The 17,768-nt window shown below is 45.3% G+C and overlaps 2 protein-coding genes and 1 non-coding gene across 3 annotated transcripts; all 3 read right to left on the bottom strand.

Annotated features, from left to right (window-relative positions):
- Window positions 1-430: 430 nt before the first annotated feature.
- LOC134517880 (S-arrestin-like) lies at window positions 431-9,781 on the bottom strand. The gene is made up of 14 exons (XM_063339868.1): window positions 9,692-9,781; window positions 9,006-9,066; window positions 8,870-8,914; window positions 8,377-8,570; window positions 7,102-7,161; window positions 5,878-5,945; window positions 5,550-5,685; window positions 5,107-5,191; window positions 3,772-3,844; window positions 2,694-2,831; window positions 2,303-2,380; window positions 1,488-1,511; window positions 997-1,061; window positions 431-438 (listed from the first exon to the last, which is right to left on the bottom strand). The coding sequence occupies exons 1-14, from the start codon at window positions 9,779-9,781 to the stop codon at window positions 431-433; spliced, it is 1,125 nt and encodes a 374-aa protein (XP_063195938.1).
- A 775-nt stretch (window positions 9,782-10,556) lies between these two features.
- LOC134517879 (uncharacterized WD repeat-containing protein all2124-like) lies at window positions 10,557-17,491 on the bottom strand. The gene is made up of 5 exons (XM_063339866.1): window positions 17,274-17,491; window positions 16,654-16,720; window positions 15,050-15,121; window positions 12,861-12,981; window positions 10,557-12,057 (listed from the first exon to the last, which is right to left on the bottom strand). The coding sequence occupies exons 1-5, from the start codon at window positions 17,489-17,491 to the stop codon at window positions 11,813-11,815; spliced, it is 723 nt and encodes a 240-aa protein (XP_063195936.1). The 3' UTR covers window positions 10,557-11,812.
- Window positions 15,992-16,254, bottom strand: LOC134518060 (small Cajal body-specific RNA 6). Its single transcript, XR_010071855.1, has one exon. It is a non-coding gene; the product is annotated as a small Cajal body-specific RNA 6 (non-coding RNA).
- Window positions 17,492-17,768: the final 277 nt, after the last annotated feature.

Here is a 17,768-nt window from a genome sequence, read left to right as displayed (position 1 = left end):
ATAGCTGCTTTGGTTAAGTTTGGGCCCAAAGAGAAAAAGAAAGAAAAAGCAGTGCAGAAGCAGCCTTCGGTTTTTGTTTGAAGCCCATGAAAGTCTGTCCAAATACAGGGGGCAGGACAAGATGACTCATCTGTATCAAGCCCCAACATCAGAAAGCTGGCATACTGTTTTGTGTTCCAGCTTCAGATGCCACAGAGGAGCTCCTGTACAGGCTGTGGTGCACGCACCTTGCAGTTCTTGTATGCTCACCATTAGAGAACAGAGCCAGCCAGGGCCTGAAGAAATGGGAGGAGAACACAGATGCTCAAGACGGCCCGCAGTTTTGGCATCGGATCCAAGCCCTGGCATGCCTGGGGAAGGCTAGTTCCTTACACCGCTTTAAAGTTCCCACACTTTCATTTACTGACATGACTATGAAGAGACATTCCTCTCACGTACCTGCTGAACATAAAGGCCACAGCACAGACACCGTGGCCAATGCCACATCAACATAACGGGGACTCTAAAAAAATCACTTAACAGTTCATCACCTCTTAACTTTGCTTAAAAGCATTTTGCTTTTTACAATGCTCATGCCTCTTAGGTGTTTCCTGTGACTCATTCTTGTTTGGTGTATTACAATCCGGCGGAGAATTGTTGTCCACCTCGTCCAGGACATTTTGCACAGTAGTCATGAGATTGAACTGTGCAGTGCTTCCTCAAGCCCCTGTGCTTTGTATTGTGACTCCGTAGATGAAAGACAAAAAGGGAACATGACCCATTTCCACCTGTCTCCCATCTTAGCATCCCTTCTCCCCGTTATTTTTTGGGCCTTGAGATTGAGATCTATATACACACGCATATACATATACACACACACACACACAAAACAGCCCCCATACTGGAGTCTTGTTGATTCTAAAGGCCTCCTGTAGAACAAACCACTATAAGCCTTGCAAAGGTAAGATTTCACGTCAGTCTGTTAATGAAGAAAGGCAAAACCCAGGCATAACTGACCTGCTGGGTTCTTTTCCTCAGGTTTGGGGTGCATGAGACGGAACGGCAGCTCTGTGCCCACTTCACTTTGGGGAGAAAAGAGAATTCATCAGACCCACAGCTCCACTCACGCCTGGTTCAGTACCCTTCCCACCTGCGGCCAGCCCGAGCCCTGAACTCCGGCTTCACCCGTTCTTTCATCTTTTTCCAATCATAATTTTCCCCTCAAAAAGAGTTAAACTGATTTCTCCACAAATATCCCAGGCTTAGCCACTTTAATAAACTGGGTTTATTAAGTGCTGAATGTACTCGCCTGTACATAAAACCAGAAATATTTTTGTACTCGCTTAATTTTCACAGCTGAGTGCAATTCTTATTTCTGTCAGGTTAGGGGAGAGTTAATGGTGGCGTGTTTTTTTAGGGAGGCAGGACAAGGAATAGGAAAGAGGGTAAAAAAAATTCATGAATTAACAACTACAACTGCATGGTCTGAAAAGGAAGATGACATTTACCTGGAAGTGAGGTCTCCCAGCATGCTACAGAAGAAAACAAGGAGAAAAACACAACCATATTTAGTGCCTTTCCATTCCAGCGCTCTACCAAATGCTGTTTTATTGGTGGGCTATTGAAATCGCCTTCCTCGTATTCTCCTCTCTACTTGCCACAAAGCACAACATCCAAATAAACTTGGTTTTGAAAAAGGTAATTTTCGTTTTTCATGTTCTTCCCATGGAGAAAGAGTCTAAGTTTTTGAACTCCTGACCGAGTGTTGGGCATGGGTCCTTTCTTGGGAGCCAAAGGACAAGGGCAATCGGAGGACCACAGATGGCAGCAGTCATTCTGTCATGCTTTAGGCAAATCATTGACTCATTTTTGTACTAGAAAGAAGGCTAGATGAATGAAATACAAATGTAAACAGTGACTATCACCAGAGTTATCCTTGTCCTCTTTCGCACTGTGTGCTGGGGACTAGCTCGTGTTGATAGCATCAGTACAGAACCTGAGCTACGGTGTTGATGACTCTCAGGCAGATGTCTCTACCTTCTGCTCTGGGAGAACGAGAATGCCAACATAAAGGCTCACACAAAGTTTCGCTTCAGTTCTCGCAAAATAAGTTACGGCTTTGAAACAGAAAATTTCAATGCAAACCAGAGGTTCATACTTCAGTCATAAAGTCACACGGTACCTAAGGAAGGTAATCCAGCCCCTCTGGCTCTGGCAAGTTCTTTGGATAGGCCAAGACTGATTTCCAGGCAGTTTATGCTTTAGAGGAGGCCTGATATGCTACAACACTAGGACTAGACTCTAAAGAGTCTGTTATTCTTACCCTGGAACAGTGAGCTTCACTTTGACCGTGTAGGAAACCAGAATCCCCATCACTGTCTTGTCTATTCCGTCCTTAATACTAGCAGAGAAAACAGACAGCAGCGTTAGGCAGCACGGCAACAGAGCGACAATATACGGCTGCAGCAAGAACTGGGTGAACATCCTATTCTCCTGACAGGGACAGAGCGGACGAGCCCCAGGGACAGCGAATACCTCTCCAGATCTGTGCTCACTGTTTAGCCTGAACAAATGCGACAGGTTAAGTCATGCGACGTAGACCAACCCATTTGGACACACATTTAGAGTACAAACTCCTGACAGGAGTGTCTCCTCCATCCTCCCCGCTTCTCTATAACCCTCCACTAGCTAAGACCATTTAGAACTCTACTCACATGGTACTAGAAGCCAAGTTGGTGTCCTCATCCTTTAGCTTTCCATCCAGAGCTATTTCCCGGTTCTCCCTGTTATTTGCTAGCAAGGGCAAAAGTATCAGTGTCTTGGTCAGGCTGCTGTTTGGCTGCACCTTTTCCCTGAAAATAAGCAGTAGGTGAGAGAAGGAAAGCGATACGGTGATATTGTGTCACACAACCCAAACCAAGAGAATTTCAAAACAGATTACACACCCATCCAAAAGGAGCGGGATTTATCTGTCCAAATTTAGTTGTCTACAATGCAGACATCTACATCTAAACTGGTCAGAAAAATTCCCTTTGTAATCAGCAGAAAGGAACAAGCACTTGCAGAAAATCATTAATTTCACATTAAGGCAGACTGCTAAAGTAGGTCAAACTATGCTGCAAACCTCTAAATTTGGACAAAATAAATCCTAGTTTAGAAGACCAGTACTCAGTGGAAAACGTGCCCCTAAGCTACAGGAGAAAAAAGCCAGAAAAATATAAAATATCCGTGTGTGCCCAGCTCTCCTCACAAAGCAGGGTTCAATGCTGCACTGCCAATGCAGTGCAGTGCAGAAGCACAAGTGGTTCTCCACGCTGTCAATAGGCTCGAGGTTTTTATGGGCTTCCTGAGGCCAGAGGATACCAGACGAAACGGTGCGAAGAAGACTGACCTCAAGCTAGAGCATCCATGACTTCCACCCAAACAGCAGCACCTTTCAGAGAAATGTTGCATCTCTATTTAAAGATTTCAAGCAATGGGGAGCCTTCCACAGCCCCCGCTAAGTTTTTCAAGTAGGTAACTGCTCTTCAGACAAAACCCCCTCTTCCGCAACCTCCCCCTGTTCTCCGAAAAAAGGTGCAGGGTACCTGCTGGCTAGGAGAAAAGGAGACCGGCTGCACCTAGAGAGCAGAGGTGGTGTGGGGAACACACACAGGAGGTGAGGTGAGAGGAGAGAGCACTGTAACAGCGGGCAACTGCAAGACTATAGCTAGGAACACCTCCCATTACTGAGGAGGAGGGTAATTAAAGGGTATGAAGGAGGAAGAAGGGATAAGCAGAGCATTCACTCACTGTGCTTCCTCAGCAGCTACCACTTTTGTATAGTAGTCACTGGAGTACAAAACCACATTGGCGACCTGCTCCACTGAGTGAGAAAGGAGAAAGCGGACCATCAGTTGTGCATAGGCATCAGAAACAAGATCGCTCCCCCCTCCTCGAGTCTCAGGAATGGAAGACGTGATGAGGACAGCAGCAAAACCCATCCATTTAGAGCCCAAAGGGTCAGGCAGCCTGACCAGGATAGAGACCAACAGCACGCAAATGGCCAAAGATTATCTTCCCTGGAAGGCATTCAGCCTTGATTTGGAGACAACAAAAACTCGATAACCCACGGTTTCCCCTGGGAGCCTGCTCTTTCCGTTATGAAGATCTCCCTCTTCTTCTCTAAGCGTGTCCACTTTTACCTCTGGTCACTGGTATCTCCTGTCTATCTATAGTCAATGCGTTTGCATTCAGGAGACACCAGCATCGAGCAGACTGGATACCAAACTGCAGTCAAGAGCCTGCGATAATAAATAGCTTATATCCTCCAATCACACACCAAAAAATACCCCATAGGGTAATTCTGACTGAAACACTGATGAGGAAAGAATCTGGGGACCCACAAGATCTTTTTAAGCCTGACAGAGGCGTGTCAGCCTAAAAATATTTGGGAATCACTAGACAGCGCATCCAAAACCAGCACTGAATCGGCTTTCTCTAGTATAGGGTTTTGTAAAAACCTCAGCAGCTTCGTTCCCTCCTTGCCTTCCCTTCTCTTTCTCATCTTTTGTCTCTCAGACTGGCTTGCACAGGTCCACGTGCAATGGGGCTCATGGGGTGAAAACACGCAGTGCCACAAATAAAACGCAGGCACAGCACTGAAACTCCTCTGAAACTCAGCCCCTGCCCTCGGCTTCCTCAGGAGGAATTACACCATCGCTGGCAGAGCAGATGTTTCTAACGTCGCCAGATGTTTCTGAAACCCCAGGCAAAATTGTATGCAACCTAGGCACGTTCAGAGTCAGCAGGAGTTGACAGGGAAGCCCTTCCCACCGGCCTCTCAACAGAGGTGGATTTCTCCCCACAGCACCTGCCTTGCCCACTGCAGGCGTCAGACCTTTTTTCTGTTTACCAGAGGGGACATGACAGTACCTGAAATTAAGCCATACAAGTAACCATGGGAGTTGCAGTGTTTCACTTGATGAACAGCAAACAAAAAGCAACGGACAGGGTGGAGGAACAAATTCCTGCCTTGTCCCATGCTGCCTGCTTAAGCTGTTGCAAGCGCTAAATCCTGGCTGGTTTTCAGCGCTCCCACCATTCCTCTACCCCTCAAAAGAATCCCAAGCAACAGTAAAAACATACCCTGGACTTTGATCTTCTTCACTGTTTTCTCTGTGCTGTTGTTGATGGTGACAGTGACCGGAATGGGCTCACCGTGGTAGTACACCTAGAAGGAATGTGATGCTCAGAAATCCAGCCAGGAGGCCTCTCCCAAGCCCTGAACCCCGCTCTTCCTCCCAGATTAAATCTTCTCACAGAGGCCAGATAAGGCAAGATGACCCTTTCTCAAGGATTCCCAACCCTTTCTTCAACGATGTATTTAGCCTCAAATGCATCTTGTAATGGGGTCTTGGCCTCCCCTACCAGTAGCTAATGAGAGGAATGACATTAGAGCCCTTGAGTGGAGGCCAAGTCAGTCTCAGCTGAGACCATCCAACTAACAGCCAAAGTAGCTACTGCGGGCAGCAAAACGCATATTGGCGTGCTGATACTATCACGCCCGCAGCCCCAGGCAAACTCCTCACCTCTTTACTGAGGCAAGCTTTCAAGTGTAACGGCTTGGTGGACATGAAGAACTGCCAGGTGGTCTCCGCACAAAGTTGGGGTCCTGGGTTTTCTGGAGCGTATTGCACCTTACGGATCAGCAGACGTGCAGAGTTCCTGGGAAGCAGCAGAGGACAACACGGTGGTACTTTGTGCTTGGCAGAGGCAGGAGCTCTGCATTCACATGTGCTTACACCCGGGAAACCCAACGGCAAGAGGGGCAAGCCTGAACAATCAGCCAAGGTGCGTTACTGAACCGCTCACCCCTTTAAGAAGGGCAAAGCTGAAGACAGAGACACATTCTGTTACCTCTTATGAATTCTCTCTTCCACATTCTCTGTTGAGAAAGCTTTCACCTCAAAGTCCACCCCACAGCTCTGCCAGAGAGAGAGAAGACAGCTGTGAAATCAGTGTCAGAAGCCAAGAACATCTGCAGATGTTTAAACATCCTTCTATACACCAGAAATTGGCAGATTCCTGCCAGCTGCGAATTCTTCTGGCCTCCTACCATTGTAATAGAGATTCCTGCCAAGGGGTGCGGCAGCACCCACCTGTTCCACAAGTTCCATAACCGAGGCTTAGTGCCCAGCCCTTGACCGATGACATCCCTACTCCTCAAAGGCTTCCTGTGAGAGCAGTGCTGTAGAGGTCTCAGCACACTGCAGGCCAGAAGCCTGAGCAGCCTGCAAGACTCCCCAACCCGCCTTGAGTTTCTGAACTGAATTTCTGAATGGCTTTGTAATGCCAATACCTGTCTTGGGTCAGCCTTATTTCCCAATGTCTAAAGGCCAATCGGGCCAAGCTGACCTGTGTTTTAACGGGTTTTTACCGGCATGGGACATCTGTGTGAGTCACGGATAACTGTCCACAGAGCAATATGGGAGTTTTTGCTGGAATATCGTTCCTTGGCAAAAAACACAGCTTATCCTTGTGGCATTGGATTCTACAACCTGCGTCCCACCTTGCCCGGCTGTTAGTCTAGCTCAGCGGTTCAGAGAGCGTCCAGTGAAGTATAAAAGGAATATTTTAAATCGTGTCAGAAACCTTACAAAACCTCTCATTACCTGGTGACTTTTACTCCAGGGTTTTTGCTGTGTTTACACACACATGCAAGCCAGACCTCCTCTGCATTTGTTTTAATTCAGAAGCAAGTCTTAACACGTGCTATTTATAGCGGTCTATGAGATTTTAGGCACTCAGTCTCCTTTTCTCTCACGTAGCCTGACAGCTACAATCATTTTATGCACAGCCAACCCGCAAATCATGTGGTACCCTTAAGGAAAACACAAGCATTGCAGATTTACTGGCCTTGCTGCTATTTGACTCGATTCCCTTTCTCATTCTGAGGACTTAAATTCCAAGTCTGTGACACGCACTTGTAGCTCTCAAGTCAGGCTCCTGACATTTGTGGCATAGCACAGTAAACCCTGGCATCACCTTATTCTACTCTCAAGGTAGCCAAATAAAGTCACGTGACTTTTTCCATATGACTTTCCCCGTCCACGATAAGCACAAGCGTCCCATCGGTCTCACCTTATCAACGTCACGAGGTGCAGGCTGCAGACAGACTGAACAAGGCAGGTAATCTGGAAACTGAGGGAGGAAGAAGGGAAAAATACCTCAAAAGCTGTATTACAAAGATTTCCAACTCTGCGATGCTCTAATTAACACATTGCTCACAAACGGTACAAAACAATCCCGAAGACAACAGGCCACTTGCTGTAATATAGTAACCCTTTGAAGTTCTGGTGAAGATAGGGGCCTTAATGTACTGAACAAGTCCCTCTAGTCAAAAAATGCTGTAATAGCCAAGGAAGGGGAAAGAAAAAAAAAAAAAAAGGAAGGAAAAGAAGAGAGAAAAAGTAAAACAAGCCCAGGCACGTGAAGCACCTGGTCTAAAAATCAAACAGAGCCTTAGAGGCACAGCTTAGAGAACATCTGGCTCCCCACCCAAGATGCTCAATATGGCTCACAGCAGTGCTGCTCACTCTTCACGTGGGCTTGAAGCTTGAGCAAAGCTTCTCTGTGTCAGAAACACAACTAAGGCCATGAAGACCAGCCAACTACCAGCCAGTGCCCATTGCTCCTGGCCTCGGCAGGGCCAGCAACCTCAGGTGTCAACTGGGAAGGCTGCAGAGTAGCTCATGGAGACCAAGTGCTACCACCCCATGAGAGACTCCATTAGTTTGAAGATCACTAGATTGTATTTGCGTGGTTAATAACATTACAATAGGTACCAACCCATTTAGCAAAATCATTCAAAGACTTATTTGTTGCAATATCTGAGCATGTGGTTTTCAAACCTGGATCTTCCTAGGGAATGCTAAAGCAGACATATCACTGACAGTACTGGAAACACATCCCGTCAGAATCAGAATTTGGCAATGAGCCGTTATTTGTTGACAACATTTGGTAAAGAGCCCTTCATCCATTTGTTTGATCCATACAATTTTAAAGAGAAAGGATTTGGCAATTTCTTTATGAGCTCCAAGGCAACGGTGTAAAGTATTCCAGCCCCTCAGGAAGGGGGAAGACAAGGATATATGGGGCTGTTTCTAGCATAAAGCCATTGCATGTTCCCTTGCCTTTTCAAGGAAAGCACTTTTCACGTGCAGTTAGGGTCTTCTTGCACTTTACCACTCAGGATGTCGAAGAAAAAAAATTGGTACGTTACCTGTCACTCAAAATTGGAACTTTGCATAACATGAATTCGCTGTTAATCCCTGTCTCTAGTCCATCACTGAGTCTCAGCAGCCTGGTAACAACAGGCAAGGAGGAGAGGGTCAGAGGCTCTTAGGAGATACTTACCGTAAAGAAAAAGGGATAAGCATTTTTCCCCAGCTTCTTTAGCAGATATTCCTGCAAGTGGGAGAGAGTCTCTGGCTTGTCAGCAGGTGGGTACACTTGGACCCTGGAGACGAACAGGTCCCATCGGAAGGTGAGGCCAATCACATCAATGTCTTCTTGGCCATACCGGAAAGCACAGGTCAGGGACACATACACTGGAAAGAAGCACATGACGGGTAAAGCAGGCAGCAGGCTAACAATGCAGCCGGGGCGGGGGGGAATGTAAAATCCTCCTGCTCTATAGAGTCAGGGAAACCCATTTCAACGCTGTCGTGTAACCCATAAGTATTCATACCATATGTAACAACATACATTACGTTGAGTGAGAAGCCCATTCACTGGGGAAGAGAGTTACATTTCTACCCTTGAAACAATAAAAAGGGTTCTATCTCAGCATCTCACTTCAAAAGAGGACTAACAATCTCTGGAACATACGTTGCATAAAACCTCAAACCTTTTTTCCCCTTGATAATTGCAGGATCCACCAATACAACGCCATCTGAAAGAAAGGGAAAAAAATAAAAGAGATTAAGAGAAGAAAATCAGGGCTGAGAGAGCAGGAAGGGCAGCATGTATCCTTATGGACTTACCTACAGGTTCCACGTTCCCCATGTTATCAATGAAGTCCCGCTTTCCCAGGTAGATGGTCAGCTGCAGGGAGAAGATGATGGTGGTTGAACTACGAAGTGTTGTATTTGGGTGTTGGGTGGGGGGACACAGCAGAGAGCTGTAAATCTTGTAGAAATCAGAACAATTCCATTTTAAACGGAATTCTTTTTTTCCCAGCAAATATGCAATCCCCACCAGAGTCAACAGGATTATTCACGCGCTTCAGGACATCGGAATTGAAGACCTGATGTAGACCATCGCCCAAAAGTGGGCCCAAAAGACCATCGCCCAATATACTTGGACATTGGACAAAGAACTATAGATGTAAAGATTTTTGGTGCCATCAGGTTGAAAAGACAATGATTCAGCTTTGTTTTAAATGCTTTCCAGCAGGACTACAACCCAGGGGGAGTGAGAGGCGAGTTGCCTTCCTCTTGTATTATAATACATGGGAAGCTTGCCCTATAAACGCTGTTTACATCACCTCCTCAAACTTGGCACTAAATACAGTTCATGATCCTTCTTCGGAAAAAAAGGAAGGGGGCAGGAAAGAGCTTTCTAACGTCTCCAGTCAGACTACAAATAAAAGTCATACCCATGACTTTTATATATAGAAATATATATATTTATACCCATACCTATATAAACCCATTATTGTGGTATTTACAGCTTTGTCCCGGGTGCTTTTTTTGAAGATAACTTGTTTATTAGCATTCTTCCCACTCGCCCCTGTCTTTTGAGACTCAGGGCAGCTCATGGTCAAAGATGGGTGTGTGACCGTGCGTGAATGAAGCTTTTCTGCCCCAAAAGGTCCTGGGAAAGATGTCAGGAAAAAAACAGGTGGATGAGATAAAAGCAGAATTATATTTGGTGGGTAAAGCACTCTACTCCCAGGTATAGTTTACCAAAGACTATTTCACTATTTCACTCAGGCATGGCACAGAAGGTGGCTTTCTTGTCATTTTTGCAGTTCCTCGTTAAAAAAAAAACAAACCAAAAAACCAAACAAACAGAAACAAAAACCAAACAACCAAACATAAAAACATCTATTTAAGAACAGCTCTTCAGAAACATTACAAAAGACCAAGAACTCTTTTTAATTGATATTAAAAAAAATCAGAAGACCAATAGAAGAATCTTGAGGGGAAGGGAGAAGCTTGGCCCTTGCAGAGAGGTTTGTAGAGAGTGATTTTGTGACAAAATCCATAAGAGTACAGATAAAGGTAATCTCATCAACACAAGGCACTGCAGTTTTCAAAAGGTACCTCAAGGTTTGTCGTCAGACTTCCTTCAGTCTCAAGGCAGTATTCCCAAGACAGGACAAGACCAGGTTGTATCTGTGGGATGTCCAGCTTCAAGCTAAGAGCATTATCCTCTTTCCCCCTCTACACCAAATCCCACAATGCAGCTGAACACAAATCCACAATTCATCAGGAAAACAGCACAGAAAAAAACCCACATTTCAGGTTCCCCTCTTTGCTCATGCAGAATAAGATCTCACACACAGACAGACAAATAAACAAGTCGGAGTATTGTGGGGTTTTAAAAGCAGAACACAGGTTTATTTACAATCAAGTTCTTACGGGCAGCTGAATAAATAAAAACTTTGCCCCATATACTCTAATTCCCCTCTGCAGAAAGTGTCTGAACAAAAGGCTAGGTTAAGGAAATGCCTGTTATAGCAGCTGCCCCCTAACCCAGCCCCTCCGAAGAACACACTTCCTTAGTAAAACACTATCAGAAAGAAGAAAATAAAGTGCAAATAAAAAGGCAATAAACCGCTGGTGGCTTGTCTTGAGACCCAGATGATGGGGAAAGGTTTGGCTGGGGAAAGTTATGTCGGGTAGCTCATACCCAGCCACCTCATGGTTTTGGATGCTTTAACAGGGACAGAGCCAAGACACTGCTCTGTAGCACAGAGAGGGCTCCAGCGCAAACAGGAATATTGCACTTGTGCTCAAGAAGGGGGCAAGTGGCCTGGAATTGCCAGCACCAAAACAATGGATTTGGGATTTAACCCCACTGCTCCCCTGTGTTCTACTGACAGCCGCCAGGACAGGACGGATGAACAGAAAAAGGGACCAAACATCTATATTCCGGTACTGAAGTCACAGTTACCACTACATTCCTTATCACAGCAGCACAACAGAAGTTGAACTTCTCTCTCCTCACACCCAGGAACCAAACTGCCTGTGGAATAAAAAGATTAAAAATCTCCTATTTGGTGATGCCCAAACTGTTGGAAGGGCATTTTAACAAAAGGGTGCAGACATCCTGAAGAATGGACCATTGCCCTAAGGACAGGTAAAACTGATACAAAGAGTTCACATGTGCTGGAGAACCTGCGCCTGGATCAGAGCAGATCTGAATTGAGCTGGTAACTCAACAGCAGAGCTGCCAGAGCACGGGAGACTCTCTTTAAAAGCTGTTCAGACTGCCTAGGGCCTGTCCACGTTTCAGGATCTTCTTACCCCATGCCTGAACTAGGCCACAAGGACAGAACACAGGAGACAGGACATGTATTAAGTCAGCATACACAGTAACTTCTTTCCAACAGTTTCAACTCAGAAGTGCTGTAGATACATTTGTGTGACAGGGTATTTGGCACAGCTGTCTGGTGAGGAATCCCGCTAGTATCTTCAGCTCCACTTGGTGCATAGATACTGCATGTAAAGGCATGACTAAGTAGCATTCTCCATCCAGAACAGCTAATCCTTTGCTGAGTCCGAGTGCCACAGTGCAGTTACGGCCATAAGAAGTCTCTGACTCAGGCTCCTTCTCCATTGCTTTAGAACGTTCCTCTGGAAAGTGAAGCCCATGCGCTTGTTAATATCCTGACTGAGGATGGATCTGGGCTCGGGTCTCCATTCTGTTCAGCCACGGACCAGCACCACCAGACACAGAGGCACTGGAGGCTCTGCCTTTCACCCTCCGTCCAGTCAAAATTCAGACCACAGGACAGCCTTGTTTCCTTTGTCCACACTGACCACATGGGCACCCGCTGGTGACCACGCGACTGCATTGATAGAAGAACTGAAATGGAAGCCAGGTACAAGTTTACAAAAAAGCTGAATTCCACAACAGCGCTCAACATTGGAATTAAATATTATAGCACTGTGGCTACCAAAGAAAAAGCACTTTCTCAGCTCTCAAGAAACTTAGGCTTTTAATAAGCCTAAGAGAGATACAGTTTCTTCAGAATATACTAAATGTACTTCATTAGAATCATATCTCAGTTTAAGAAGTTGAACAATAACAAACCTAACCCTAATTCAATCTAGAGAACGCTGCCATGAATCCACAAAGAAGCTGCGTATTAAGAATTCTTACACACCAATCTAAGTTGCAAAGCTGTACAACTACAATTCTTTCATAGCTCAGCAAGATTCCCAACCCAGATTGCCGCTTCTCCCCCCCAAAAAATCTGGATCCCAGCATTTCCTTCACTGGAGGTGAAATTTTTGGTACATTTCCAAGAGACATTTCCATCCACCTCAGGGTTAAAAACTCTGACCTGGCTCCAAGTTTTTAGTGGAAGACTAAAATACCCACCCCCAGACTGGTAAACAAAGCAAGCTCACAGAACACAGCTGCTGTTAATGTAATAGCATTAACAGTGCTTCCTGCGTACACGTGACTTCTTATTCTGATTTCAGGTAACGGGCAGAAAGAAACAGATTACTTGAATAACAACAGTAGATGGCATGGCTCTGCTAGTTTTTGGGTTTTTTTTAGGCTATCAAAGAGATGAAATAACCTGGCTGATGTCAGACTTCCATTTACATTCAGCAGAAGCACAGAACACGGATGAAAAGACAGCAGTTAGGTTTCCTTACAGACTTTGCTGCGGAGGTCCCAGCGCTTGAGGGTCCGGTCATGACTTCCCGAAACAATGCGTGCATTGTCCAGCAAGATCTTGGCTGACAGAACTTTACCACTGTGACCTGTCAGGGTGTGCTGAGAATGAGAGATTTACATGGTGAAATTGCACGGTTCTACTTGCTCCCTTTTCTCACAGCCTACTAGTTCTGCTATTTAGCAACTCAAAGACATATTAAATCATAATTTGCATGTCTACTGCATTGCTTGGAGACAAAAAAAAAATATCTATTATAGTTAAACAGAGATTAACACTGAGCGTTAAGTACCACAGAGTTCAGCCTGAAGCTGGGAGACACAGGTCACCTTTGGCTGCAGTTTCTCCAGCTACGCAGGGGACCTGCGAGCCCTCTCTTCCTCAACACTCCATACACCTACGTTTCACAGACAGACGGCAACTGCAACACAGCCTCGCAGGAGCGATGAGGAGAAGGGGTTAAAGCATGCTGAAAATGGAAATAGGGCCTTCGGGTTTTTACAATGAGCTTCTCTCAAAGATGCAACAGGGTATCTAGTCTCAACTGTTGTTACATCTTCAAGTCTGAAAGCTGAGACAACCAGAGATTTCAGAAAAACTCCCCGCAGCAGTTTCTGTAACTGCAGGGGGAGGCTCTGTGAGGCTGAGAAGAACGTGAACCACATTCACTTCAAATTGCTGAATATTTACATCCTGAATCACAAAATAGATAATGACTGACTGAAGTAAGATTTGCAAAACACAAGAGAGAAATCTCTGGTTAAGATTTTTTTTTAAATACTCAAAAGGACTATCAATTTACACAAAGCGATCTGAGCCTGGGAAATACAAAAGAAAAATCCTTAAGAATGGAAAGGAACGGGAGCAAAGTTTGGAAAAAACGCAAACCTGATACACAGGTTTTGTACACAAATTATCCCATAAAGACCCCTTTGTCTTAAGAAAGGACACAAACTCCAGAAAGGAGTATCTAAACTTCCACTCTGCATCTCTCTCCTGCTCTCACAATCATTACACACAGACATTTGCATTTAAATAGGGAGTCTGTGGCAAAATTTACCATGATTTCAGCTTCACTGCCTCCTGCTCATGTGCAAGCCATGACAAATCTGTACCACATATACTCAAAACAAAGAATGCACTATTTTGTCTCAGCAAACAGTGAATGCACTCACCCAAAGCTGGCAGTCACCAAGGACACCAAAAAATTACGGGAAGATACTGTGAAGCCAGATGGATGTTTGTAGGGGTAACTAACCTTTTGTAGTGAGTAATCTATAGTCTGCTTAATTTTTATTCACTTTAATTCACATCCAGTAGTAGGCTTTGCAGCCAAATAGAAGCTGCAAACGACCTGATGTTCTTCACTTTCCTAAATGAGACCTGACATCTCCACACTGAGACCTACCCGGTGTATTACAATGCAACTGCAGATTATAACTAACATGTGAAATGTCCTAAGATTCAGAACATCAAAGTAGCATCTTCCTAAAATAAGAAGTTGAGGGAGAGTGTACATGGGAATAACAAAAAAAATAAACCTCTCTGAAAGCTGAAAAGAAACTTTTCTTTTGGTCGAAGGTGAATCCTACTTTAAAGCAGAGCTACGTGCTGGAGACGAACCTGAGTACAAAGGTCTTGGGAGGAGAGGAGGAATCTTTCAAAAGGCACTGAGAATAAAGTCAAGGAGTTTTATGCTTGCTGCCTTTAACAGCCAGGCAAGAGAATCCTTTTCAAGAATGCTGCTCCTGACCTAAAACAAAAAAATCCCTCTTTCTCTTCCACAAATCCTTCTTCAGCAGTCCCTTCCTTGGACTGAGGCCAAAACATTAAAGTGGTTCTCCATAAGCCATCAGAAGCATTTAAATTTTCACAGAGGGGGAAGCAAAGGTGTATTGATTTACATGGTAAGGTTTTGCTAGCGGGGGGGGGGGCTGTACTGTGAAAATATGCAGTAATTGGAGTTTCCAGGTAGGCTGTGCAGAGACCAATACTGCATTTTAGGTCTTGCTGAGGACCCTTAAGAGAAACAAATATCCTCTTAATAGAAAGAATTATTGAAAGTGTCTATAAATGCCCAACTTCCAAAATTACCATGTCCCCACTACACAAAACTGAAAATACGACACAGAAACAGCCTGAGCAATGCTGTGCCTTCAAGAGACTCACCCGTAATCGATTGTCATCCACTGTCCAGATTCTGCTGGCAAAGTCATTGGAAGCTGCTAAGAGGTAAGAACCCTGTGAACACAAGATTTATTTAAAACACCTCTGCAAGTCCATGTGCAAATTAAACTCAAAAGTATTTCCAATAAACCATTAAAACCATATTAGTGCTATATTGCCAAGGTGAAAAAAAAAAAAAAGAACAAAACCAAAACCACAGTAGCACATACTAAGGAAAGCTAGTGTAACAACTTTCAAAAAGGCTATGTCTTTCTTCTCAGAATGTCAGTGATATGTAGAATGACTACAGATAAAAGGAATGACAATAACCAGAGCAGAAAGGACATTCTCCTTTCCCTTCTGTTGCAGTGAGGAAATGCATTCTAGCTTCCCTCATCTATTGGGGTTTTTTCCCCTCCTCTTTTTTGATTTTTTCACAGGGAAAAAGCCCTGCGTCACCAACCCCCAGTACTTAGATAGGCCTCAGAGTGGAACTGGTCCAATTCTTGCAATTTTCATTACAATTCTAGCATTTTAAACTAAGATTACAAAAACTAAATCTGTCCAAGGAGAGATAAATTGACTTCTTAATGGCTTTAGGGTTAGGGCTTTTCCAAGTCATCCATAATGGAGAGTGGACACCACAAGATTCATGCTTACACTTGCGTCCATCTCAAAAGACTTTCCTGAATCCTTGAAGCCCATTAAGCACCTCACCTCAGGCAGTTCTCACTTCAAACGCGTTCAAGCAGCTTGCCAAAACCAGAACTAGTTTCTCCTGCAGAATAACAGTGCCAGCAAACCTCTAATGAGCTGGTCAGGGTCCAAAGGAAGGATCCTTTTGGGTGTGTATCAATGAAGTTTAGCATACAGAATCACCAAACGGAAGAAACAATGTCAGCTTTGGTCTACTGCCTATGCAGTAAAGCATCGTGTTTCAGGAGAGGTCTCAGCAGAAAAGTCAGATGACGTGTCCAGTTTTAACAATCCAAGACCCCAAACTCCTTCAAGTAAGACTGTCAGATGCTGATCCCAGTCATGTCTCCGATACTGCAGGCTAACACGAACTGAACATATCACATGCTGTCAGCAAACGCTCTGCCAGCCACACCATTACTGTGCCATGACTGGTGAGAAACTGCTGGGAGAAACGGTCATGGAAGTACAAGTCTTTGGATAATCAGACCTTTTACTATTCATCACAGACCTCAGCAGAGCACGCAGGGAAGTAACTTCACAGAAATAACGCCTCAGTGTATTTCCTTCTTTTGTGCCAGCTTTAGTGCGAAGCTGAAGACTAATTTCTTACTTTAGACAGAGCCTATTGTATTTTATTGTCATTTTATCATAACAGCCCATAACAGCCAGTGTCTGAGGTGCATAACATCTTCTGAATTGTAAAGCAAAAGTGAGATATACAGACTGCAGCATATCAAATAAAGATCTTTTGTACAATTTTTAACTATCTGCAGTTACTCTCGTAAGTATTTTAATGAATTTGTTAGGTAACTTTTCAAAGTGTTGGAATGGAAATTGATAGCAGAGCACAACATAATTCAATTAATTTATTCCCCACCACAAACAGCAGATATTGCACAGATACTCACAGCACTATCAAATTCTATGCTTGTAATCCCAGCATTACTACCAGAGAGGGACCCTTTGGGCTCACACCTATCCGTACAGAGAAAAGACGAACAAAACTTAAGCAATGGATTAGAACACAAGCTGACACAAAGTGAATTACAATATGAGTTTGTTCACCATCCCGCCATACCCCAAAGCGAAAAGTTTACCTCCCAAGACTTCCCAAAGCTTAACCCTCCGGTCCATGCCTCCTGTTGCTAGTAACCGGGAGCCAGGGCTGAACTGCACTGCATTCACCTCCCCATCATGTGCATCCTGAGGAGTGGGAGGAACAGAACAGCCACCCAAAATGGAATTAGCACAGACCCAAAAAACCACAGATGAGAAAGCTACAGAATTTAAAGGTTATACAGAACCACAGCTGTAGATCTTTCAGCAGTATATAGGAAATAAAGCTACAGACAAACTCTACTGAGGCTGATGGTATAGAAACAGAGCAAAAAGGCTGATCCTTATCTAAAAAAAACACAAAAGCATGTAAAGAAAGACACTAGCAAGGACTCGACAGTGACAATAAACTGCCAGAAGCCTTAAAACGCTTCCTAAATTTAGGCTTTATAAGGTGAGGCACTTAAGTTACACCAGAAACACCCGGAAAACTGCCGGGCACCGACAGGGGCGCGGTAATGCATAAGAGCCGATATTGGAGCGCCGAGGGCCGCTCTCGAGGCCGGGCGGGCGGCACCGATCCCGCTCCAGGCGGCTGGGAGCTCGCCGGCGTTCCGGCGGCCCTGGCTCTCCCTTGGGCAGCCGCTCTCTCGAGACCGGCGCCGGACGGGCGCCCGCGACGCCGCGCATGCGCACGAGCTGCGGAACCAGCGCACAGCGCCGGCGGGGTCACGGCCGGCCGGGGCCGGGGCTGCCGGGGGCGGGGGCCAAGGAGGGCGGGAGGCGGGGCCACAGCGCAGGGGCGGCTCCCCACCTGGAGGACCGGCCTGCAGCCGCCGGGCGGCAGCACCCCCTGAGTTATCCCGCTCTCGGCGATCAGTAGGGTGACGAGCCCTGACCGCTCTCACTCAGAATCAGTCAGAATATGACCAGGTAAATACCACTCGCTTTAGAGAGCCACATTGAT

The sequence above is a fragment of the Chroicocephalus ridibundus genome, chromosome 6 (genome assembly GCF_963924245.1).
Source record: "Chroicocephalus ridibundus chromosome 6, bChrRid1.1, whole genome shotgun sequence".
In the NCBI taxonomy this organism is placed as follows: Eukaryota; Metazoa; Chordata; class Aves; order Charadriiformes; family Laridae; genus Chroicocephalus; species Chroicocephalus ridibundus.
The sequence above is the reverse complement of the archived record's forward strand: the minus strand, read 5'-3'. Positions and strand labels throughout refer to the sequence as shown.